This window comes from Ambystoma mexicanum, chromosome 1q (assembly GCF_040938575.1).
Source record: "Ambystoma mexicanum isolate Mex_15411 chromosome 1q, UKY_AmexF1_1, whole genome shotgun sequence".
In the NCBI taxonomy this organism is placed as follows: domain Eukaryota; kingdom Metazoa; phylum Chordata; class Amphibia; order Caudata; family Ambystomatidae; genus Ambystoma; species Ambystoma mexicanum.
In genome coordinates this window covers 595220950-595247080 of record NC_090922.1, presented here as the reverse complement: position 1 = coordinate 595247080, position 26131 = coordinate 595220950, and the positions used below count along the sequence as shown (strand labels likewise).

Below are 26131 nucleotides of genomic sequence, written 5' to 3'. Positions count from 1 at the left end.
ATGACACCCTAAGATCTCTCTACCTTTGGAAGTCCCTCTTAATTGCCTTAAGAAGTGGGGGGGGGAGTTTGCCGCGTACCACCCTGCTAATGTTGCCGTAATTCACACCCCCAAATATCGAATCCCTCCCGGACTCCACAGAAAGAGAGTGCTCTCTTTCAGCCTATCCCGTTCCTTTGCCCTTGGTGTTAAGTTCAGAACCTCTGACTTGTTAGCGTTGATCTTTACTCCTGAGGCTTCCCCAAAAGTCTCCAGCAGGGTCACGCTAGCCTGAAGTGATTCCCTTGGTGCCGTCAACATGAGCAGCATGTTGTCTGCAAAAGCTGTGACCTTCTGTTGCTCTCCTCCAAATGGGATGCCCTGTATCTCCGTAGCCTCCTTGAATGCTTGTAAAAGTGGTTCTAGATAGATCGCATAGAGTATTGGGGAAAGCATGCAGCCTTGTTTAGTTCCTCTCTGCAGGTTTACCCGTCGAGAGGCTGCCCCGTTCACCATCACTCTAATAGTGGGGACTTGGTTATTGGCCCGTACCATCGTCACAAACTCCCCCTAACCCCCAAATCCCATCTTTTCCATTACCCGAAACAGAAAGGCCCACTCCGCGCGGTCAAAAGCCTTTTCCGCGTCTAGTGCCACCAAGACCGTGGGAGTGTTAATTTTCTGCACTTTTTCAACTATGTGGGCCACTCGCCTAATATTGTCAGCGGTTTGCCTGCCCCTAATGAACCCAGCCTGGTCGGGGTGCATCAAGTGTGGGAGGATGGCGTCAAGTCTGTTCGCCAGGATCTTAGTATAAATCTTAGCATCGATATTAATCAAGGCTATGGGGCGGTAGGAAGCTCTCTTCTGGATTTTTATTCGGTTTAAGGATGAGGGTAACCTTAGTTTCTTCCATGGATGGGGCAATTCTACCTAAATGTCAGTTGCGGTGCCAACTGTGAGATGAACAACTTATAAAAAGCAGCAGTGTAGCCATCCGGGCCAGGGGCTTTTTGTGCTGGAAGAGTCCTTATTACCCCCTCGCACCTTCTCCGAGATTTCTTGATTGAGGGCTTCCCTCGTCTCTGATTTCTCCCAGCTGTACTTTTTGCAGGAATTTATCCTGTATGTCACTCCGGGGATGCTGAGAGGCATAAAGGGAGTCATAATACTCCGCTAGGGCATCCTGTAACTCTTCTTGCCTTGTGACCCGCTCCCCTGTACCTAATTTCAATGCTGTAATCGCGTTTCTCGCCCTTTTACCCCTTAATCCCCCCCCCTCCTTCCGGCCCTGTCCCTCTCCCTATCCCAGGCTACATTAAGATCTCTCATTAGAACAATCTGACCCCAGACGTGATCTTCTAGTACTTTCAGAAGCCGTTGCAGAAATTGCTCCTGACCGGAGTTGGGAGCATACACTACATACACCACAGCTACTGTATACGGGGCCTCTTGGTACTTCCCCCCTGACCACAATATACCTCCCTTCCTTATCCCTAGTCACATCACAGATTCTGAAACCCACCGTATTCCTAATAGCCAGGGCCACCCCCCATGCTTTACTTTGACCTGAGGCATGGAGGATCCGTTCAAAGCTGCACAATTTCAATCTACCCTGATCTTTATGCACCAAGTGTGTTTCCTGAAGCCCCATAATATCTGGCCTTTCTTTCTGCGTGAAATGTTCCAGCTTTTTCCTTTTAAGAGGGGTATTTAACTCTCTTACATTATGCGTTAGCCACTTGAGGAGCTACCCATCAGGAAATGGTGACCGCTACGTGGAAGTGCCCCTCTGCCCATCCCTCCAGCCCACTGCTAGACGCCGCCCCGCTTCTCACCCCTTCCCCCTCCTATCCATCCCTCCTCCCCCCTCTGAAGGATTACACCTTCCCACTCACTCACCACTCCTAACTCGGGCATCTACGCCCTTTCCGTTTCCAAAATGGCTGCTCCACCTGCGACCCCAAAGCTTCCATCATCCTTTTAGAGGCCCAACACCCCTGTCTCTACCATTCTGATTCAGGGTTTCGCCAGAGTCTCACTCCTCGCTCCACTGGGTTTTCCTTTACTCTGCGGATGGCCATCCCTGAGTCCTCATCTTCTTTTATCTCCAACTGTCGTCCACTCCCAGGGCCTCGATCTAGGCCGGCCACTCGAGCACGTCAGACCCGAACTCGAGGAGGCATTCTCCAGGTCTATTTGCAGAAGATCAGCCCCCTTCCTGAAGTGAGGTAATACGCCTCTGGGACCCCTCCCATTCAAAGAGCAAACCAAATGGAAAGGTCCATTTGTATCGAATTGCTTTCTCGTTAAAGACCTTTAGCAGTGGGCCCATTTTTCTCCTTTTCAGGAGTGTGCTGCTCTCCAGATCTTGAAATAGAGCGATCTGTTGACCCTCAAACGTAATAGGTTCCCTTTGTCTTGCTGCTCTGAGTACCGCTTCCTTCTGGGCGTATCTAGTAAATGCTGCCAAAACATGTCTCGGCCTCGCTGTCTGGCCTTTGGCCAATCGTCCGGTTCTGTGTACTCTGTGTACTCGATCTAGCTCTACCACCTCAGGGCTGCCCTCGTCCAGGATGTCAGCAAAGATGCCCTGAAGTACTGCCTTCAAGTTCTTATCGGCCACCGATTCCGGCAACATTTTCACCCTTATATTGATCCTACGGGACCTATTTTCCAAATCCTCCATCTGAATTTCAAGATTTCTAGTGGCCGTGTCCAGCCTCTCTATTGCTTCACTGTTAGCTGTGGTGTCTTTATCCACCTCTTGGAGGCCTTTCTCCAGGGTGTCAATGCTTTCCCCTAGTTGTCGCATCTCTTGTTTTGACTCCCATATAGCTTCATTCAGGTTACCACGCATCAACTGGAATTGCTCCTGAAAAGTCTTTGCCAAATTTGCTTGTAAGGCGTGCAGCTCCCCTAGAAATTCCTGTCTAGGCATAATTGCCAAGTCCTCTGCCTCCTGCCTTCCCCCGGGATGCCCCGGGCCCTTCTTTCAGATTCTGCGCTGGCCACATTGCATGGAGGGTGCCCAGATTATCTCCTGAAGCTTGAGGCACTTTCCCCCCTTTCCCTTTGGGTTTTCGTAGACATAGTGCTCGCCCCCCTCCTGCGGAAATGACCATGAGTTGGCTGCGTCTCGCTAGGCCCTTCCTGTGTCCGGGTGGCTCGGGCAGGACGTAGCTATGAATCGCCCTTTCTGAATGGTGGAGCCTGCCTTTTGTTTCCCCACTAATCTCCGCTTTGATCTCTGCCTCAGTCTGCCTACGGATGGACCTTCCCTGTGGCCCAGCTGCCTCCGGACTGCTGCCGAAGACCCTCTCCCCTCACCAGGGGGGGACCCGGCACCACAGGTCCCTTGATCGCGCAGGGTTTGCTGGCAGGGGCGAGCCACCCACGGGGCCGCATCCGCTCGTACGTCCACTTCAGCGTCAGGCAAGCAACGATCCTCTGAGATCCCCCTCCCCTCTCCGCGGTGCGCCTCCTTATCGGAGAGATCTTCGGGGGCTCCCGACGCGGTAACGCTCTGCCTCGTCCACCTCAGGGCGTGCCACTCCTTCCGCGCCAGCTGCGTCCAAGGCCCCGTCTCCCTCCTCGGATGCTCCTCCGCTCCCGGCCGCTCCTGGCGCCGCGCTCGCCAAACTGCTCCTCTGGACCAGATGGCTCTCCTAGCCTTCGCCCCTCTCCTCCAACCCCGCGGGGTTCACGATGCCTGTGGCGGGTCCGCTGATGGGGTGGTGGGCACCTTTCATCAGACGGGTCCGGAGAGCACCGTCGGCACGTCTACACAGTGCCGGCGGCCATCTTGGAATCGGGTCTATAGTTTCTTAACAAGAGGGATCTTTATCGGGTTTAGGGAATAGTACAAGAATCGCCTCACCAAAGGAACAGCGTCTTTGACCAATTTCAACAAAGTTTAAAATGTATTTATGTCAAAGAATGAATGAATGAATTTCGGAAGTCTTAATAGAGGTATTAGAGGAATATAGGTTGGCGTAAAAGTACAGAAAGGCTCTATTCATATCCTCATGATTGGTTAGTCTATTGCCGTCAGGAGAAATGTGGGTGATGAGTGTTTTTTTTCTTTTTTAGATAGGATGCTAACATTTTTCCAGCTTTGTTGGAATCACTATATAACTTTAGATTTAGAATGAAGTGTAGAATTAGCAGCTCTATCAGTGCAAAGTTTGTTAAATTCGATGTTTGTTCATGAGAGCCTTTGCGATATTGTGATCAGGCTTAGCATAGTACGACCTTTCAAGATCTTTAATTGATGTTAATAGTAAGTTATGAGTGGATTCTGATTGTTATTTGTTAATGGCAGAAAAATGAATTATAAACCCACGGACTGTGGCCTTGAAAGCGTCCCAGTTATAATGTATGGAGGTGTGTTCTGGGCGATTGTTGAGGAAGAACTCTTTGATAAAAGAATTGGTTTTATCGATGAAGGATTTGTCTCTCAGGAGAAATGAGTTAAATCTCCATCTAGGAGAGTGTTTAGGCATAGGTATGCATTATAGGGTGGTAGACAAAGGTGCATGATCAGAAATGGTTACAGGGCCGATCTCAGAATTAATAATAGCAGGGGCTTGCGAAGAGTTAACAAAGATATAATCCAGCCTAGAGAATGATTGGTGAGGAGGGGAATAAAGTGTTATCTTTTGTATCTGGGTGACAAAAGCGCCAAGAGTCAATTAAATTGAGATTTTGTAGTAAATTGAGGAAACTACTGCAGGATTTGGAATGGACAAAATTTGAGGTAGATTTGCGATCAACGGTAAAGTCCAAATCCTGGTTCATATCTCCACATAAGATAAGTCTATCTGGACTTTTTTGAGCAAGCAGTAGATTAAATTGGACCAGAAAAGAGGGTTGGGGCCAGTGGGACCACACACATTGATAATAGTTACTGATAAGTTATTAATAATTGCTTCTACAATGATCCATTGACCTTCGGGATCTTTTTCTTCATTGACCAAAGTGAACTTTCAGTGTTTATCAGTACAGTGACACTGCTTTTTTTATCTAGAGCATTAGAGAAGAGTGTATGGCTGACCCAAGAAGCTTTGACTAGAGCTGAAATGAGTCACCTGGAGACGGGCAATATCTACTTTGATTTTGTTAAGTGGGGTAATTATCTTGTTGCTTTTAATAGGGTGATTCAACCCTATGACATTCCAAGTAACATGCTTAATAGACATTTGAAATAAAAAGGTTGGTAATGACCAAAGTAAGAAACGCATTGAAAATTAAAGTATGGAAGTAATCCAGTAAATATGATTTTAAAAGACACAATAAACCATTGGAGCAATAATTGCCACAGGCTGTGGTATCATCGATGCATAAGGGGAAGAACAAAAGGGTGGGATCATGACATGAAAGGAAAAAACAAATAAGAGTAAGTAATATGAATATTAGTGTTGATATAAGCATAAGAGATGGTAAAAGAGATGAGATGAGGTGAGATTAGTTCAAATGGAAGTAAGAAAGAGTATCGTGGGGGATACCAGAGTGCAGAGACGGACCGAGCATAAGCGAAGAGGAGCAAGGAGCAGGAGATGAGAATGTTGTCAAACGTTATAAGAGCATGAACAGATAGAGTAACAAATGGTACAATTATGTAATTATACTTTAGTTAAACATGGGGTAAAATGTAGATCTGATAGATTAATGACTAAGTACAGCAGGGCTATAAAGTCGATCAAGCTTCTAGAGTTGAAAGAGAAGGATCTGTGGACTTAATGGGAGATCTTGATTTATCTCCTTGATGAGAAGCAGTAGAAGGAGAATCCAGAGGAATTGAAGAAACAGATCTGCTATGTTTAGTGGTGAACTTGATGTTTTGATGCTTTGGTTTTCTGAAAGCAGGTGTTAGAAGCTATGGGTGTGGCTTAGAAGAACTGAACGAGGAGTCGGAGGACGTTGTATCCATCGGCGTAGCTTGAAGGGATTGGAGCAAATTGAAGGAGATAGTTTGGTTCTGTGACTTCTTTGATTAGGTCTATCCAGAATGGTAATTATCATCTTTGCAGGATCCAATAGTCCATATCTGATGTCAAGGGACTACAAAATAGGTTGCATATCCAGGAATCTTTTCCGCTTTTCCTTGAGTTGTCTTGGAGAAATCTGAAAAGATGAAGACTCTGTTGCCTTGAAACAGGATGGGGAAGTAGAGTTTGACGTGCTTGCTGATGTCTTGGGAAACAAGCTATGAAGGGTCTAGGTGTGGTTTTATTGTTAGAGAAGCAAGACCTTATCTGATGAGCGCGTTGTAGTTCCAAAGGAGGTGAATAAGTGATGCCTAAGGCAGAGGGGATCCATTTGGTAAGGAAATTGATGGGGTCGTCTCCTTCCAGTTTCTCAGGGATCCCATAGAAGCATAGGTTGTCGCTACGATTCCTGTCTTCTAATTCTGTGACTTCACCTTCCAGTTGTGCAAGTCTGTTGCATGTTCTCAAGGCCTTCCACCCTATCCTCTACAATAGCAACTCTTTCTTCTGCTTCATCCAGTCTGCCACAGAATAATTTAATGTCATTTTTGAAGCCTTTAATTTCTTCTTGTATGTTTGAGGAACAGGAGTAAAGAGTAGAAATGGAGGAATGAATGTTGCTGAGAAAAAAATCCATACTGGAATTTATTGGTGAGTTATCAGCTAAGGACGTAGTTTTGGTGATATCGGGCATGTGTGTAAGTAATGGTAGCTGTTATGTACTAGAAGTTGAAAGAAGTGAGTAATTAATTCAATGCAATATATAATTTCTCCACCGGGTGCCAGTAAAAAGCAGGCCTCACTACGTAGTTGCAGCCTGGAAGTAGAGTGATTGGCAGGCCGGATGACGTGAGGAGTGCTCTGCATGTGAGGAGAAAAAGGAAGGACTCCTCCTATGGTGGACACACGCAGCAGCAGGCCTGAGTGAGCAGTGGCCGGAGCACAGGCGTTTATCCCCGTGTGGTGACTAAGGAAATGTGGAAGCTAAATGCATCACGTTTTATTAATTTGTAGGGTGCACCGAACCCGGAGGTAACTGGGCGTAACAAATACAAAAGGATACTTAAAGCTTAGGTTAGATGGTCGGGCAAGTTACATATAGATACAAGGTAAACAGAGAATTGTACATAATAAACAACAATGCTAAACATTAGGCAGGTTACCTATAGTTACATGCAAAACAGAGAATAGTACAAAATAGACAATAGTGATATACATTAGATGGCAAGGTCAGGTAAGTACTGGGTAAGCAGGACTAAGTACAGTACATTAATTCAGGCAATGCATGTCAGGAAAGTGAGATAGTTGCAAGTCTGTGTGTGGAGAGGATGGATCAAATCTCATTGGATCGCTGCCAGTTCAAAGTATTGCGTCTGAAGCTAAGGAAGGATTGGTCCGCTCTTAGAGCGATCGGAAATGCATTCCAGGACTGGGCGGCTTTCACTGGGAAACTATTTCCTCCAGATTGATTTACCTTGAATCTGGGTATGTTTAGACAGAAGGTGCAGTTCATTCTAGACAGGCGGGTGGAGGTTTTTCTAACAATTCTCTCTGTTAGGTAAGGGGGTGCTGCATTGTTAAGGCACTTACAGTTGAGTGACACCGTTTTGAGAAGGACTCGATCTTTTATCTTCAGCCAATGGTTTTCTCTTCTCATTTCTGAAACATGTTCTTTGTTGGGTATGTTCAGAGCAGTTCTTAGTGCATTGTTTTGTAAGATTTGCATTTTATCTAGGATATACTTGTTAGCATCTAGGTATAGGGTGTTGCAGTAATCCAGTTTAGAAAGTATTGATGTATTTGCAAGGAGGATACAGCTAGCCTTAGATGGAAAAGGCCTGTGGGATCTGATTAGCTTGCACGTGTAGGGAGATGAAGATGCCAGGGAGTTTACCTGTTTACCAAGGGTTAGAGTGGAGTCAAGGTAGAAGCTTAGAGTTTTCACTTATTTCATTACCTTGATAGTATTTCCATCAATGTTGAAGGGGGAGTAGTTATTGTCCTGTTTATTTTAGGTTGGCAGCAGATCCCAAGATCAGGATATCAGTTTTATCATCATTCAGGCAGAGGCCAGGGGTTGCCATCCATGCCTGAATGAGGAGGTAGATTTTATTTACCAAAGCTAAGTCTTCGCCATAATTGCCTGAAAGGGGAATTCGGATCTAGGTGTCATCTGCATAGTTAGTGTAGGTGACACACAGCCTGTCCAATTTGTGAAACAATGGCTTTGTAAATATATTGTACATGGTTGGCGATACACAAGATCCTTGTGGAACGCCCCAGGTAGTCAGGATAGGGTCTGCAGATGCCGATGGGGTGAAAACACTCATCATTCTGTTGTTTAAGAAGGATTGGACCCAGGCAATTACATCTTTGGCTAAGTGGGCAGCCAAGGCCAAATGTCTGCATAGCACTTCATGGTCCACCAGGTCAAAGGTGGCTGAGAGGTCAAGGAAAATAACAATGGCCGTTTTCCCATTGTACTTGAGCTCATTAAGTTGTGTTTCAGGGTCAATAAATGCAGTTTCCGTGCCATGTTGTGGCCTGAAGCTGGATTGGCGGGAGCCTAGGAGGTGAGAGATGTTCACTCAGAGACTCGCACCAGAGGCAGAGAGTGGCTCTCACCTTAATGGAGGGCACACCGAGGCTGAGACAGGCATCAGCAAGCTTTCCTTTCCAAACCTCCCGGCGGGCACAGTAGATGGCTCCTGAGAAAAGCCGAGCTGAAGGATGTCCAAAGAGGTGCAGGTCCCGTGCCATCTCCTTCAGAAGGAACCGGCACCACGGTAAGGGTGCGCCTTGTAGTTAAAGGCACAACACTTTCTTTATGCTGAAACCCTGTTGCTAACACTATGAAATAGTGTTTAAAGGTTGAGGCAATTAAAATAAGGTGTTCATGTTGCAAGTAAAGTTTCTCTGCTCGCAGATCTCTGTAGTTATGCTGCCATCTCCGTTGCCACTTGGCCACGCCCTCCAGAACTTTTTTTCTTGCTTTGTGGAAAATGTCATCCAAATCCATACCATGAGACAAGTTATTAGCAATAGAATTTTGGAAAAAGTCAGTGCAAAAAAGGTGCTATTTTAACTATACAGTGGCAACCGCCTCCCTATTATATAAATGTATATAATATAGATGTAAAATTCGAGTGTATTTCATGGTTATATTGGCGGTGACTGAAGTGTGCTGAATGTGTTTGGTTAAAGTGTGTATTGAAGCATGTAGTGAAGGACCACTTCCATCCACTCAACGTTCATTACCGCACTCAACCCGGACCATGATCAGTAACCATAGACCAATTGTTGGCCTCCCCGCAACATTAAAGTTCCTGGAAATGTGTTTAGGTGCACAACCCGGGCTCAATCTGACAAGTGGTTTCTTCACCCAGTACATTGCAGTGCTTTGCCTAGGACTTGGCTCCAAAACTGCCATCCTCAAAATCTAGGAGAATGCCTGTGAAGCAACCAACATATAGGCACATTTGCCTGGCTTGCAAGACCACAGTGAGGTCTTTGACAATGTAGAGAATATAATTCTACTCCAACACCTTTTTGAGGTAGCCAGGATCTTGACTCCACACCTGTTTGTGCCCTCCGTACCCCATGACTCATTGGGCCCCCTACATCCATTTCTCATTGGGTATCTTGATGCCCCTAAGGATCACATTTGTCACCATACCTTTCCAACAACACGATAAGTAATTGTACAGATGGATCATTAACAAGCAAACCGATAACCAGCCTCTAGACACCCACCTCTCCTTCCCTTCAGTAAATCATGAATGTGATGATGCTTCTTGAAACTTTGGTTAGATGGAAGGTTGGTGGTAAGTTTGGAATGGAGTAACAGTCATTAAAAATGCCTCTCATCCTAAATGTTAATCACACCCAGTACCAAAGTCAAAAGTGGCTGATTTATCCTTAATTCCACAATAAATCACAAGGCCCCAAAATGCTCTGCAGTGAGCACATATCACCATTACCTGTTCACGGTATCCTCCTCCACTTTGTCCTTCATAGTGGATTGCCCAATAGAACTGGGAGTGATGGCAACCCCTGCCTTGGCCATAAGAGTTCATCCTACATTGTCACTACAAAGAGTCACTTTTCATTTGTACAGGTCTTTGGACGCCACAGCCAGACTGGTAGGCGGAAATGAACCCTAGCACACCTGAAGTGATACTCCTAACGTTCATCTCACCTACACAAGCTCTGCCTTACTCTCGTGCCCCTCAATTTCTCAGCTGCAAAATACAGTGCCATTTCCATGGATGCCGCCAGCACCCCACTAACCAAAAGATTCTTCTGTTCTTTGCAGCTTAAAAGCTTGGCAACATTGCAAGGATCCAGACTATAGTGTAGGGCCTATGGCCATCTTCACAAAGTCCCAAACAAAACTAAAAATATTTTTTCTGAATCCCTTATGCACCCTCTTCTCCATTCGGGTTTTTTAATTTGCAAAGCGACAGTATGCAAGTCCATCATATCTTCTTATTGTCATGAACAGTTTTGCTCATGAATGGTCTCATAAGTGTCAATGCTGAATTATCTGATACATGGAAGTATGAAACTGTGTAGGTAGCAAGACTTGTATGCCCTGTTAGTGCCTGGCGCTGCTTTTTTTCATGCTTACAAACTAACCGATTGGTTAGTTTGCGAGCCTTACTTGACAGTAAGCCCGCTCACGCTATTGCCACAACCCTCGCGCTGCTTATTTTTTTTTTTTTTCAGGCCCACATGGAAAGGGAGAAGCGACTATTGCATGGTGGTCATTTTCTTTATTTACTAAGGCCACCACGGAAAGAGCAAACAGACTGGTTTCTGTCTGCGACAGGCATTTTTAAGAACTCGCGCGTCTTGCAGCTGAAAAAAACCCACCATTAGTACCCCGGTCGAGCGGGCCGTGGTACTAATATCAATAAGCCTGAGACTGCGTGCCATTACTCACCTGGCCCGTTCCTGTAACTATTGGCTCAGGGGGCTCTATCTTATGCGGTAGTGGCCCGTATTCTCTGGGCTTATTGCCTTTATATTATGATAGCAGACGTTTGTCAGGATTGAGGTCCATCGCATAAATTCCATGGGGGTTAATTTACTGGAATAGCAGGAGATGAAGGTCCACATTGAAATGCAAGAACCAAGTTCTTTGTACAACCCCCAGTGTTTGAATAATAAAGAACCTGGCTTTACATAACTGAGGTTCAGGGCAGAGTAGCATCTGGTTCAGGTATTGGATAAACATGGGTAAGGAAGGCATGTTTCTAGAGTATATGGCGATCCCAGCACTAGATCAGCAGTAGATGTAGCAAGTAGGGCTGCGGTGCACTGACCGCTGCTTGTAAGCACTGTAGAACTAGAAAAGCAGAATTGACTATGAGCCAGGCTTATTGTTAGTAACAGATCTGATAGATCTACTAACAGGTGTCCAGAACTAAATTGTACAAGGTTCGTTGATTCCACGTGGATTGAAGTGCAAGAAGTTCTTCCTACAGCACAGCCTTCACTACGTTCTCCTGTTTTGTTCCTCTCCCTCACGCCCAACCCTTGCAGGTTCAGCCCTTCTGGGAGTGCAGTGGCAAAGACTGAGAGGTACCGGGCAAAAAGCGAGTCACCAGTCCATACGGATGAACCCAAGCAACACAGCTCCCAGGTCTGTGGCCTAAACAATTTGGTTACTTTGTGCATTTTCTGCTGTGAATTGTAGTCAATCCTTAAATGTTCTCAACCCACGCATGTTGATGGCCCTACTCGGTCTTCTTTAATTTGATTTTATTTTCCCACAAACCGCATTTCTGTTTTAGGGGACGGTAAGATTCCCAGAGTTCATTATTTTTACGTGTGATAGATACCATCTCATGTTAGTGGATGCTGAAAAAGGCATGAAGTGTTTGGCAACAATTTTAGTTATGTATAAAGTAAAAGGCACATATTTGTCTTTAAGGACTTTTTTTTTATTAAAATCTAAACTGTTGACTGGAAACGTTTAGTTGCACCCATGTCCCATGCCAGGAAGTCTTTCACCCCACACCATGCCACCAGAGAATGTTTGTGGAGACCCTTGCAACGAAATGCACATTTGTGTCCTGAATAATCTGCCACATTGGTTTTCCTTACTAATGATGTATTTTTATTCTGCTATTTCTAAATAGCACCCACACCAGACTGACTCTCTTGGATAGCTGAGGGTGGGGGACGATGTAGCTTCATATGTGGGAGTTGGGTTTTAGATGGGCAGTCCTTCTGGAATAAGTGTTCTTTCCAGATCGTTTAGCTCAGAAGTGGGTACATTGCGTAGTGAAGAATGGGAATTTCATATATGTACTTTTTTTGTTACTTTGGATGCTTTTATTCCCACAGGTAATGGAAGGGCATGGCTAGGGTGCCAGGAAAGATAGTTAAATTATGACTAGCTGGAAACCATGGATACAATTCGATAATCTGGCAGAGGAGGGAAACTGGACACTAACATCTGTCACAAAGCAAGGATCTAGGAGGGACACTTCACCCATAAGGGCTGAAAGACAGAAGGGCATTTTGATAAACATGCGTGTGGCTATTTAAATAGTAATTTAAGATGGGCATTCAATGCTTTTCAGCATGCCATTTTGTGGATTAATGAACTTAAAGATCTTGTAGCACATTTTAATCTTTTCTCCAGTGTTTGCGAAAAGTGCCTAATAAAAGCCTCAGTGACATCAAGAGGAGCAAATCGTCCATGCTCCTCTGTTGCAACACAATTCATTTTGTCTGTCATTGTCCTAGAATTCCTGATGACTTAACGAAGCTGACTTTCTGCAACTCACTGTGCAAGGCGTACTTTTTATTTCCCTTGTAGCAGAATGAGGAGTATAACCTTGGGGACTAGAAGGAGAGATTTCCACTAGGAAAATCTTGAAGGGATGGAGCCTAGTGTTACACTGACAAGTGGGGTGTTTGGTTGAGGTGCGATCCCATGAAATTAATATATTTTTTTTTTTACAGGCAACAAGAAGCAACATTTAAAAAACTTAATTCACACATGTCATTGCCCAAATCAAGACTAGAATGTGGTATACGGTTTTTCAATTCCTCTATCTTGAAGCATGCTTCCCTCCCACGGTACACTAATTTTGATGTCTTCATGCATATATTGGCAGCCTGCCACATTATTCCAACTTGTAGCAACATGGACAACCTGCCACAAGGAAATACAAAGGATATCTACAATTGATTCTTAGGTTTATTGCCAGCATCAAAATAACAGTTGCAGAGTGACTCTTTAAGCATTAATCTTTATTCCAGCTCTGAATATTTCTTTAGGTCATTCATGTCTACATAGATTTTCTCAGAGGCTTAACTACTGCCTGCCATACTATGGTTACTTTTTTGTTATCACTTCATGTTATGTTTGTTGATCAACTTGACAGTCTCCAAAGTCCAGTCTTGAAACACATGGGGCTTTGATACGTTGTAGTTGATTAGGGTGTCAAAATACTACAACAATATAACTTCTATCGTCATGCATACTTTAGGATACAACAGCACTTTACACTTTCATTGCGTTTCACAAGGTTTGTTTTACCTGTTACAGGGTTAAAACCCTCACAGGTTTTAAAGTAGATCACGCAATCCTTTACATAAGGATTGGGGTGTTAGGTGTGGTGACGTGCACTCTGTGAAAGTAACCAAAACGTAGAGAAGGTTATTTTTCCATGGTTGCTACAGGAGAACGAAAAAGCAGAAGAGACAAATCTGTAAGAGGTCCTAAACATACAAGAGTCCTAAGAGCTTCTGGGGAGCCTTTGAGAAGCTGGAGAGGACAGACACCCAGGGGCGCTGGAAACACTGAATGTTGGCAAATGTCTGAGATGGAAGCAGTGCAAAAATAGTGACCCTAGTTTACACCAGACCCTGCCGAGATGCAGAACTTGCTGAAGACTTCAAAAGGGCGAAGCAGTACCTGGAGAACTACTATGAGAACATAGGTGAGTGCGAGTGGTGAGAAGTTGTGAAAGTAGAACTTGCAAGCCGATATGAGAGTGGAGACAGCAAAACTGAACCCAACACTGGACGTGAATCCAATGCAGTAATTCAATGGCTAGTTGTGTGAAATTAGAAACGCTGACTTCTGGGGCTTGAAGGAAGAGTCCCTAGCGCTACAAAGAAGTCACATTGAAGTGAAAGACGACCTCTCGAATCATTAACAAATGTCAGGAATGAGGAAATGGTGTATGCTCAGTATTTAAATCATCCGAGTTCTAAAATTCCTCCGATTGAATGGAGAAACGTTGCATGCTGAAAACTGAAATCCAAGTTCCCAGACACTTCGAAGAGAGTCTGAAAGAACAACCATTGCATATTGGGAATTTAAGTCCCAAGTTCCCAGACGCATCTGAGAGACTATTATGAGAGGTGATGCCTACTTGGAACTGAAGTGAGCATTTTGTCAGGAGGCCGATGCAAGATGGGCAGAAGATGGAACACAAGTGGAATTGTTCACAATCTGTTTATTTTTACACAAGTCTCTCACGTTGGTGTGATAGTCTCCTTTCCTCGAGTGTCATTTTAGGCTTTCCAGGGGTTCCTAAAACCTTTTTTCACACGCATCCTAAGCCAGCTTTTGAAACTGCTAGAGTAACTCTATTGGCATAATGGTGGCCAAAAGGTCAAGATCTTCCACAACCAGTCCATCGTCACTCCTAGACCCTCTGCTCGTATCAGCCTGAGATCTTAGGTTCCTCCACACTGCTCTGTCCACTTTTGTCTGCCCTCTGTCTCTTGGCCTCATTCCCTCTTCCACCTCCTCAACCTAATTTGCACTAACCGGGCCACCTTGTACCTTCCTTTTGTTAACTACGGGATTGTCCTTGCTTTGCTCCCTCAGTGTTTGTACTTTTTCCTTCCCTACTTATGTCTCCTCCTCCTCCTCTAATCTCAACATCTTCTTTGATGTTACCCTCGGTTCAAGCTCTTAAGATTCTTTCTGGCTATCAGTAACACCCAACCACTTCTCCTATTGCACTCCAATGCTTTACTGCTCACCATAGCCCACACTACGTGAGCTTGGGTTTCCTAGAGTGTTCCCTGCTTTGTATCTCCTGGTGGGTTTCTGCACCTGTTACTGATAATTTAGTGAAGGCTAAAATGTTCTGGTCTCTCTGTGGCCACCCATGGTTAATTGTGGTTCAAGCAGCTAATCCAAGTTTATATTTAGGCCACCCTCTATCTTTCATACATTCCTTTTTCCCAATTCTCCCTGGAGTTGTCCGGGACCTGCTAAGGTCTGCAGAATTCCTATTGTGTGGTCTAATGGCTGGTAAACCCTCCCCCCTGCCCCCCGGCCCCGTAAACGTAATGGATAGTCTGTTTCACTGGGCTAGTCGAATTGTGCACTTTTATATTTGTATATGTTTGTGGACCGTTTCCTTCTCACACTGAACTTTCAGAATTCAGGAAAACTCGAACCTGTCCTGCTGTATTTGCAGCACATTGGAATTCACTGTGGGCTCTGCGGTCGGTTGTAAAAATGCTTTTTGATTTCTCGGGTGAAGTTGCAACATCCTCACTAACCACGGCAATTGCAGGATCATGTTTCCCTAAAAGGAAAATCATAGCATCTATAGGTCAAGAATTGAGAGCCATTTTAGAATGAGCTTCACACTCATGTTAGTTGGGGAGTGGGGCGTCTACATATTTTCCCAACTTGTTTGGGAAGGGACAGGATTGCTAGGAGTGTTGCCCTCGTGGATCAGGGGTTTGGATAAGGTTTTGAAACCTTGTATACTAGGCTTGGTGGTCAGGGGAAGGGTCAGAAATGCAAGACAGACACAAAGGTATTGTGTGTTCATGATTTGCCATTTTATTAAATGAAAAGAGGTGAGATAAACGCCTCTTTCCCTGACCTAACAGGGATGTCCTTATCTAGCAAACTAAAGCTAAAGAAAAATGACCTAGTGTCCAAAGGTCTCTGACCCTCACACTAATACACACAAGAAAATTATACAAGGAATAATTGTCTTCAATTCAATAAAGCAATGTACCAGTTGTGACACTCCTACTCCCCTTGGATCCTCTGCGCAGGTGGCCACGGTAAGGCCGTCGCTCTTGGATCCTGACACTGGGGGTGGAGAAGCGAGGCAGGATCACCTGCAGGGAGGGTCCTTGAGGATAAGGAGTGGGGTGTCCTCAGGTCAGACATGGTATCGCCCTTTTTCTATTAACCAACCTAACCCTGCCACAACCTTTATGGTTTATTGCAAGTCCGCTTTCCCCATTTTCCTCTTGTGACACCTAAAACTAATGAGACGAGGAAGATGCAGCTGAGAGGGATGAACATTATGGTACTGGGACAACAAAGATGCCTGTAGGATGTTGAGGGTCAAGCATATCCCCTTAACCATGGTCAGGCAAATTCAATTGAAGCACACCTGCAACCAGTTGGAGAATTGCAGGTGTATAAAGGGAGGAGAAGAGACGCTGGTGACTGCAGGCAGAGAAGGTTCTAGGCAGTGTGGCGTGGGAGATGGGGCTCTTTGGAGCGGAATAAGGGCCGGGAAGTGAGCCGTTGGAGAGGCTATCCCTTTCACTTGCATCAGCAGTGCTCGTTGCCCTGTGTAATCTGAGGGGCAGGATTTGGACCGTTGGATTTGGAGTCAAAGGTTGTGTAGCCCACGCTGCTGAAAGAGCTTTCAATGCGACCGGTGAGTTTCAAACAAACTGGATATCCGGTGTGCGAAGTTACTTTTGTTAACAAATACTTTGTATCGCAGTGGTTGTGTGTTTCAGGGAAAACATCTTCGAAGGTCTCTGATCAAAGACTATTTCCATTATTGAAGAGTGAAGTGTAAATACTTTATCGGAGTGGTTGCGTGACTCAAGGCGCACGTTTTCAAAAGTCTGAGTACTGGCCATTTCAAATGAAGTCAAATACATGAAGGTCAAACTATGATAACATCGGGCTGAATAGAAAATGCCTCTCCGGCCCCATTGACGTTTATTGAATGCACAGCTGAACAAATACTTTTGAAATTGAGTACATTACTGAAAATTGACATCCAAAGTGAATGGAACTTTGACACCAAGTAAATCTACTACATGTTGAATTCTAAAGTGAATTTGTCTAATACGTTTCCATGTGATAATGTCCCTGCAAAAAGGCAGTTTGGCAAAAAAGTCGCTGCAAAAAGGCTGTGGTTTGTGGTGGCATTATCACTGTTAACCTGCGGGGGACACCCCCACAAACCCTGTTCCCCTCAACATACCCCTGCCCCAAGGCGAGTGAGGGACCGCCCCGCTCACCCCACAAATGGTCACCATACATAATGTCAGCAGAACCGGCGACTATATGTACGGCAACCATGTGTGTGGGGGTAATATTACCGGATACCTCTAATACATGGTGAATTTCATAGTGAGCAGAATAACATTGAAACAAAGTGAATCTACTATATGTTTAACTCCAAAGTGAATGAATCTAATACGTGGTGAATTTCAAAATGAGCAATATTTTACAATTAAGCAAAACCACTGTGTGTTCCGCCCCGAATTGAATGGGACTTTAAAATTGAGCCAATGAAAGGGGCGTATTCGATGCTGAATTGAGGAGAGACTTTAACTGGCATGCACACCTACTGAGGAACATTATTGTGAAGAAATAAAAGTCTTGGGAAAGGTAACCCTGAGGCTTTAAGAACCACCTATGGTGAATTGAGAGCAAAGTCTCAAGATGTGTTAATATTTGAACTGTGTTACTTGGAAGAATTGTGTTACTTGGACCTTGGGAAGGGGAAACCCGAGGATTGTGTAAAACTGTACCATCCTGAACCTAGGAAAGGTAAAACTTTAAGACTTTCTGTGGAACTATTTTACACTTGGGAAATGGAACCTGAAGATTGTTTAAACTGTATTGCGACTTTGTGTGGAACTATCTTACATTTGTGGAAGGAAGTTGAATGGAAGTTGCGAGCAGGAAGAAGCTCGGATCTTCATTTTGAATACTATTTCTTTGGTTGCTGACATCCCTACACGTTGTATAGTTTTAGTTGTGAGGGCAAGGATCTGTTTTGGGCACAGACAGATTCCTAAGTTTAACTCATTGACTCAGTTTTTCCTTAGTTAATTTAGGTAGGGAAATCACACCTTTGTATAGGGCAGGTTAGGATTGTTTCGTAACTTAAATTGTTTTTGTTTGAATATTGAATCTCTTGTCTGTGTTTTTACATCCCGATGCCTTCACACAGTTCAAACATAAAAGTACTCCTTGTAACCAGGGTGTGACTCCCTTCCCACGAATCAAGTCAGGAATACCTTGAGCAAAGTTCGGATCAACAACGTTCTGTTCAATGTAGCATAAAAAGTATTTTTCATCTACTACATCCTTTCACTTTGTAAAGTAAATGGATTTCTCACAAATGTTGGCTCACAAATCTAAAAACAACTGTTAGTTTCCACAGTATACCTCTTGGTTTATGTATACCTCATAAACCAATATAAGTGTTCTCTTCAGAATGCAAAACCATTATCAGCAGATCACATTTTCTTCAAATGAAACACTCTTGTCAGAATAACACAGCAACTACTTCTGATAATGCAACATTTTTCAAAAAGGCTGATGGAATTGATAAGATCTTTCCATCACACCTTTTTACCACAAACACACCTCTTCAACTCATCTTCTCTTCTGGTATAATTGCCTGCCAGGATTAACTACTATGGTCCCTTTCCCGGTGTACTCGCCTGCTAGGAAGAAAACACCTACAACTACAATCACTCTTAGTGGCTATGTTTGTTCCAAGATTCCCCAAACCAGTATTTCCTGTGAGGACGACTGAACAATCGCTGCTTCTTCTTATATGCTCTTTGCAATGTGGGTTCCAGTTTTCCCCAAACTGGAAACTCAACGTAGGTGAATTGTTCTCAGATTGCTTCTTGTAGCCTTTTGGCTGTTGGCAATGTAGGTTACAAATGTCCTCTTGTTGGTGTCCCATATAAGAGTTGCGCCCTTGTCGCCTCTGTATGGTTTCCTCACAGCCTCTTGGCTGTTGGCAATGCAGGTTATAGGTTTCCCCCAATTGGTATCCGGCATAAGAGGAATTCTGCCCTTGCAACCTCTTTAATGTTTTTCCACTTGTTTGGTGTTCAAAATGATAGTTTAACAGTTTTCCTTTTTGGAGCGCCCCAGCGTCAGCATTAGCCTCAAGCCAACTCGCTGCTCTTGTGCAGCATCTCCTCTTCATGGTTGGCTGCTGCGGTTGACCTCCTGCATCCCACCCGCAGTGTCTCCAGCTCCCTCTGCCTTGGTGGACTGCGCGGCTCTTTCCTGGAGCTTTGACAGCTCTGATGATCTTCTGCAGCTTTGCACACCGAAAGGCCATACGCTGAGTTTGGAGCATGTCTTCTCCCTCAGCTGTGCTTATAGACATGCCCCTTCCTGCTGCACGTCCTCTGCACTGCTGCTCGCCTTCACTTTTCGAGTCGCCATTATCTGGTGTTCTTCCTTCTCTTCCTTCTACGGCAGACCCAGCATCTTGGGCGGCCTCCGCTTCAGCTGCTCCTTGCATGTCTCCTCCTCTCCAATGTAACTCATTCCTGAGTTTAAATGTCCCGCTCAAGTGCCTTGGCCTGTAACGACTAGACTGCACATTATGATTAACAGCACTTTTAACCGGTACATAGGCATTACGGGTACTGAAGTCCTTAGTGGATTGTACAGTAGTAACATTTGTTTCTTCTATTTCACTGTTGGTTTTGACTGCTTTGTGAATTAAGTTGTCAGTGTAAGGGGAGTTTGTGGAAAGGGTTTGTAATTTAATATTGGAGTGAGGATTTCTACCTAAGGCAGACTTATGGCAATTAAGAGATGTCGTATTTAATTCCTGAACTCCCAAACTACAAACTATATTCTGTTTATAATTCAACAAAGGTAGCAGGCGCCCCTCTCTCGGAAGAACAAGGCATGATAACCTGTTCAGTGGTTGTTAACCACATTGAGTCCGGTTTCCGCCCTGCCCACAGTACCGAGAAGAGCTATGTTAGATCTTCAGACCAAAATGTTCAGTATTATTGACAAGGGTAAGACAGGCCTTCTCATCCTACTCGACCTCAGCGCCGCATTCGACCTCCCAGACCACAACTTACTCCAGAATGCTCTAAAAAAGTCCACCAACTGCTCTGACGAAGCCATCAGCTGGATAATGTCATTTTTAAAAAACAGAATATCCAGGGTGCACTGGGCGGACAAGTTCTCCTTGGAAAAAGAAATCCTTTGTGGAGTTCCCCAAGGGGCCAGCATGTCACCACTGCTGTTTAATCTCTACTTGAGGTACCTATGCCTCGTTCTCGACCATATCAACACCTACTTCACTAACTACCCTGTTGATATGCAGCTTGTATTTGAACTAAGTGGCAATTATCAGAAAGACAGCGAGCAACTTACCACGATATATAACCACGTGGAGCAGTGGATGGACTCCAATTGGATGTGCCTTAACGGGAAAAAAACGGAGCTCATGATTTTCTGTTCAACCTCCGCCCGTGCTAAGTTATCCCCTTCCTACACATCCTTTCAGATCAAAGATTACACCCATATCGGTCTTGAGCAAGGTTAAAACCCTCGGTATGCTGCTGGAAGCATTCTTGGGGGCTGATGCCCAAGCACAATACATTAAAAAAAACGGTGCCTACCATCTACGACTGATAAAAGCCATCAGACCATTTATATCATAGGTCAACTGCGCGACCATAGCAAAAGCTCCATCCTGTCGCGCCTCGACTATGGGAACGCCTTAGTCCTGGGTGCCTCCAAGCAGTGCCTACAAAGCTACCAAGTTGTACAGAACAATGCTGTAAGAATTATCAAGCTCAAATCCAGAACAGAGCATATCAGCAACTCCAGAAGGGAGCTTCACTGGCTGAAAATTGAAGATAGGGTGCACTTTTTAAGACCTTAACCATTGTGCATAGATGCATTCACGGAAAGGCACAAACGCAAAAGAAAAGAAAGAAGCTTCTCCTCGTTAGACTCTTCTAGGGGTGTACTCGGTCTGAACCCTCCTTGATCGTCCTGCTTTTACTCTTGTCTTTCAGACCTCTCTCAGATCCCTAGCTTCTCAAAGTTCTCAGCCTCTCGCTGTATTGTTCGATTTTTATCTACAACCTCTGGAACAGGTTTGTCATTTTGTGTAATAAATGATGCAATCCACTGTGAGGGGTCAGAAATGTGAGGCATACAACTTTGTAAAGGTTTTTCATAAAATGTCATTTTACTATATCAACAAGGTTGGATAAACGCCTCACTATCCCTACCCTACCCTAACGAGGATTTACCTGCCTGTCAAAATAACCTAATGAAAACACTCTTATCAAAATGATTCTGTACCTCACACTTGTACATACAATACTCAAGTAATATCTGGCAATTCAAATAACATAAAAATAACAGTTTTGTTCACAACCTGACAACTGTTTCTCCTTGTAACTTGGGCAAACTCCCCTTCCCTAGATCACAACAGGATTTCATTCCACAGTTCAAAAGAGTAATCCCTTCTTGCAACAAAGTTCCAGTACATTTCCTCTGGTTTCAGTGAGTCTCTCACTTGGACTTGACCAACAGTTAAAAAATTCAACAAGTCCTTTATTTCCCCACTTGTGGCAGAGATTTCAACACAACTTCTCCGAAAATTGACACTTTAACAGTTGATCAGTATCCACGAAAATGCCTTTGTCAGGATGATTCTGAAACAGTTCACGAAGTACTTCTCCAGCAATGTTAATTTTGTTAAGATGATTTCACAACAATTCACAATATGCTTTTGTGGTTTTGCCACTTCAACACTGTTAACCACACCACAGTACATCATTAACTTCCACCTGGTCCACTCACCTTCCAGGTTTACCACTACAAGGTCACTTGTCTTGGTGTACTCACCTACCAAGACCAATTAAACTACTAACACTGCAAGCACTTCTATGGCACAGTTCTACTACATACAGCTTGTAAAGTCTTTGACCTTCCACAACATCAGTTTTGACTACTTATTTTGGAAAGACATGAGACACATTGGTGTTTCTTCCACACTTTTGATTGCCACTTGCAATGCATGTTATGCGCCTCGCCTCCTGAATACCTTCTGTCAGAAGGGAAACTTCCTGCCACTCTTTTTTTCCCACTATTGCATTAACCAAGTACTGATAATGTCTTTCTCCCACTCCTGCTTTTCTTTGGCTTAGGCAATGCTTAGTGAGCTCAGTTCCTCCTATTGCTTCTTTCTCCCTCTGGCAATAGGATATAAAGGCAACATGCTTCTTTATTGTCCTCTCTTGGTTTTGGCAATGTTTGTTTGTATTGGCTTCTAATAATAGTACCCTCTCTTGGCTTTTGGCAATGTTGGTTTGCATTCTGACCTTCACACACTTTGCTGACCTGTGCGCCAAGTTCTTGTGTTGCCACTTTCTCCGCTTCGTATCTGCTTGGCATTCAAAATGAGTATTACTTGCTTTATAACAGTTCGATGTCCAAAAATATAGGTTTCTGTCACTTTATTCTTTTTACATCAGTCAACATTCAATAAACCCAGTCCTGGCCAGCAGGCGGTCACGGAGCACTCCAGGGTCACAATAGGCTAGTGAACTCACTGGGTTTGGCGTGCGCTTCCACTCGCTTCGCTGCCTTTGGGTCTTCTTCTGCTTCTGCTCCACCCAGCAAGGAAAACTGCTTTACACTCTTTTCCGCAAACCGCGCCGTTCGGAAAAGCAGCGTTTCGAATGGATTGTGTTCTCAAACATATTCCTCATCTTTGACATGTAGTGTCCACATCTCGGCTGCTTCAGATATTTTTCGGCAGAGGGCGCCCTGCGTCGATGGCGTCGGGCGCAGGGCACCTGTAGCCTGGGTTCCGTTTTTCCGCAAAAGTGTTTGCTTCGAGAAACTCGGCGCACCTCGTACTTTCTACTGTTGCTGTGAAGATTTTCTTCGATATGTCTTCATCTTCTACTCCGACACCTCGGTCCAGGTTCAAGAACTGCTAGGACTGCGGTTCCAAGATGTTCCTCACAGATCTGCATCATGTCTGTCTGTGGTTCCTCAGAGGGGGCCATGACACGAATACGTACTCCAAGTGCCAGTCGATGACTGGAAAGGGCTTGCGGGAACGAAAGGGGAAACTCAAAGTAGGCAAGGTGTCCAAGCCCCATAATTCCCGACCAGCTGGGCCTGCAACCGATGAGTCGAGCCGATTTTGGCTCAGAAGCCTCTGACTATGGTTCCAAAGAAGAGGTTTACTCCACTGCCGAAGAAAGACTTTTTCAAGTCCCTCACCTCCATTTTTGAGGAGAAGGAGCATTCTGATGAGGGTGAGGCTCATTTTGGTCTCCACTTTGGGACCCCTAATGTCCTGGAATGCATCATCTCGGAGGAGAGTCGTATGCAGGTTCTCTGTGATACCTTGCATAATGCTAGTGGTATTGACACTTCTCCTATGCTGAAGTTTGGCAGGCCAGACCTTGGTGAGCATGCCGACTCCTCTTACTGATGCCTTATGTCGAGAGTGGTGGAGTATTTGGGTTGGGACGGCCGCCTACCCACTATGATCAGGATGATCTTACATTTTGGATTAGGGTCCTCCTACCGATCCCATATTGCCATTTCATGTGACTCTACAGAACCGGGTGGTTAAGAATGGGATAACCCCGGAGACTAATCCAGCTGTGAACAAGTCTTTGCTGCGAAAATACTGCCCCTCCAGTAGCGACCCTGGCTGTCTTCTCACCCCACTCCTGAGAGTCTGGTAGCCCAGGCAGCCATGGCTACCTCTAAGCAGGCGGCGTACCCTACCATCTCTCCAGATAGGGATGATAAGCGTGTGGATGGATGGGCATGCAAGGTATTTTCGGCTGGGAGTATGGCACTGAAGGTGGCCAACTCCTCTTGTGCCTTAGAAAGATTTTCGCACACTCTGTGGGATTGCATCTCCTTGGCGGCTGAGCATCATCCCGAAGGGGATGAAAGGGATGGATTCCTGCCTATTGAGGACAGCAAGGAAGCCACGTGTGAATCCCTTCAGTCTAGGTTGGATGTTGCAGACAGTGTCAGCAGGTCCATGGCCACGAGCACTGTAATATGCAGATTTGAGTGGTTACAGAAATCTGGTTTTCCACCGGACGTGCAGGTTTGCCTTCTGAACATGCTGTTTGATGGGTCTCACCTGTTTGGTAGCAAGGTTGATGAGAGCCTTGAGAAACTGCAGACCTCTAAGGCAGCCGCCAAGTCTTTGGCCGTCGCTGTCCGGCAGCCTCAGCCTTTTTGCCCTAGGGGACAGCAATGGAGGGGTAGTTCCTTTCGTTACTATTCCTCATTTGGAAGGGCGAGAGGAATGGCCAGACAAAAGAGGCCAACATAAATTTCCTCGTGGTGGATGAGGTAGAGGTGCCAAAGCTGCTCAAGAAGCAGCCTCTTTGCCATTGGGCTATGCTACTGCCGCTTCCAAACCGCAATGAGGCCTTCGGTTACAACTCACTGGTGCGGGCAGACTGTCTGAACATCTGGAAGACTGGCGAGCCATTACTTCGGATGCTTGGGCTCTCGAAACTATAGCCCAGGGGTACTGCATTCCTTTTCTACAGAAGCCTCACGACAATCCACCGGGAGTACTCTCTTTGAGGGTTACAGATCCGCTCCTTGTGCAGGAAATATTAAACCTGCTAAAGAAAGGCGCTTTAGAGCCAGTGCCTTAGTGGAGAGGAACAAGGGCTGATACTCCCCTAATTTTTTGATTCCCAAGATGGACGGGGGACTGAGACCCATCTTGCACTTGAGATGCTTGAACAGGTTCCTCAGGAAGGACAAGCTCAAGATGGTTACTCTCTCTCAGATCCTTCAGGCCCTCCAACTTCACGATTGGTTGGTGTCATTGGACCTTCAGGATGCTTATTTTCATGTGCCGATACATCTCAAGCACAAACAATACCTGAGGTTCGAGTCCTGCCATTTGGATTGACATCCACCTCAAGGGTTTTCACCAAACTGATGGTGGTAGTGCCAGCGCATCTCAGGAGAGGGGGGGGGGGGGATTCACGTCTACCGCTACCTGGACGATTGGTTGATCAGGCTGCGTTCTCCGGAACAAGCCTTGGATCATCTCAGCGTTACCTGTCACTCCCTTCACAGACTGGGCTTCTTCTCAATTTCAAGAAGTCCCATATGACACCTTCCCAGCAGCTCCAGTACATCGGGGCTATCTTAGACGCGTCCTTGGGGAAATGCTCGCCACCCAAGGTGAGGGCTCAGAACATTCTCCAGATGGTAACCGAATTTCAGACTGCCCAGAGTCTTCCAGCCTTTGAATTCTTAAGGTTGCTCGGCCTCATGGCATCCTGCATTTTTCTGGTGCCGGAGTCCCGTTTGCGAATGAGGTACATTCAATGGGTGATCAGGACTCAATGGTGCCAATTCTCAGACAGGATGTCGGATTGCCTTTGGGTTCCGGTCAGGGTCTCACAGGATCTTCTGTGGTGGGCCTGCCAGGAAATCCTTATGAAGGGAGAACCCTTTTGGCAACCATGGTCGGAAGTTACTGTAGTAACGGGCGCCTCCCTCAGAGGGTGGGGAGCTCACGCCAACAATCTGACCAGTGGTCGTTGGTCTCCATCAGAGTCCCAACTACACATCAATCTTTTAGAGCTGGGAGCAATCAGGCTGGCACTGAAGGCTTTCCTGCCGTCTGTGCGGGGGAAGAATGTCTTGATCATGACGGACAACACAGTGGCCATGCATTACCTCAACAAGAGAGGAGGCTTAGGGTCACTGTTTCTGTGCAGAGAGTCAATGCAGCTCTGGTTCTGGGCAATTTGAGAATGAATCTCCCAAGCGGCAGTTCATCTGGCTGGAGAGGAAAACACGGTAGTGGATGCTCAAAGCAGGCAAAGCGCAGTCTCCCACGAGTGGGAAATAGCTCAGGAAGTCCTTCAAGAGATCTTCACCTTTTGGGGACCCCCTCAAGTGGTTCTGTTCACGACCGGGACCAACCGGAGGTGCGAGCAGTACTGCTCAAGGGAATTTCCTTCAAGAGGAGGTCTAGGAGATGCGTTCGTGGTGGATTCGGAATGCCCGCTACTGTATGCTTTTCCTCCAGTCCCTGTTATTCCTCAAGTTCTCAGGAGGTTAAGACTGTTTGGGTCCCGCATGATCCTAG

At 45.4% G+C, this 26131-nt stretch overlaps 1 protein-coding gene across 8 annotated transcripts in view; it reads left to right on the top strand.

Annotated features, from left to right (window-relative positions):
- Positions 1-26131, top strand: part of ZBTB37 (zinc finger and BTB domain containing 37) — a 189167-nt gene that overhangs the window by 105764 nt on the left and 57272 nt on the right. For all 8 annotated transcript variants that reach the window (XM_069641118.1, XM_069641117.1, XM_069641119.1 and 5 more), the window contains one exon: positions 11517-11616. In XM_069641118.1, the coding sequence (XP_069497219.1) occupies positions 11517-11616 (100 nt within the window). The remainder of the gene's footprint in view (positions 1-11516; positions 11617-26131) is intronic.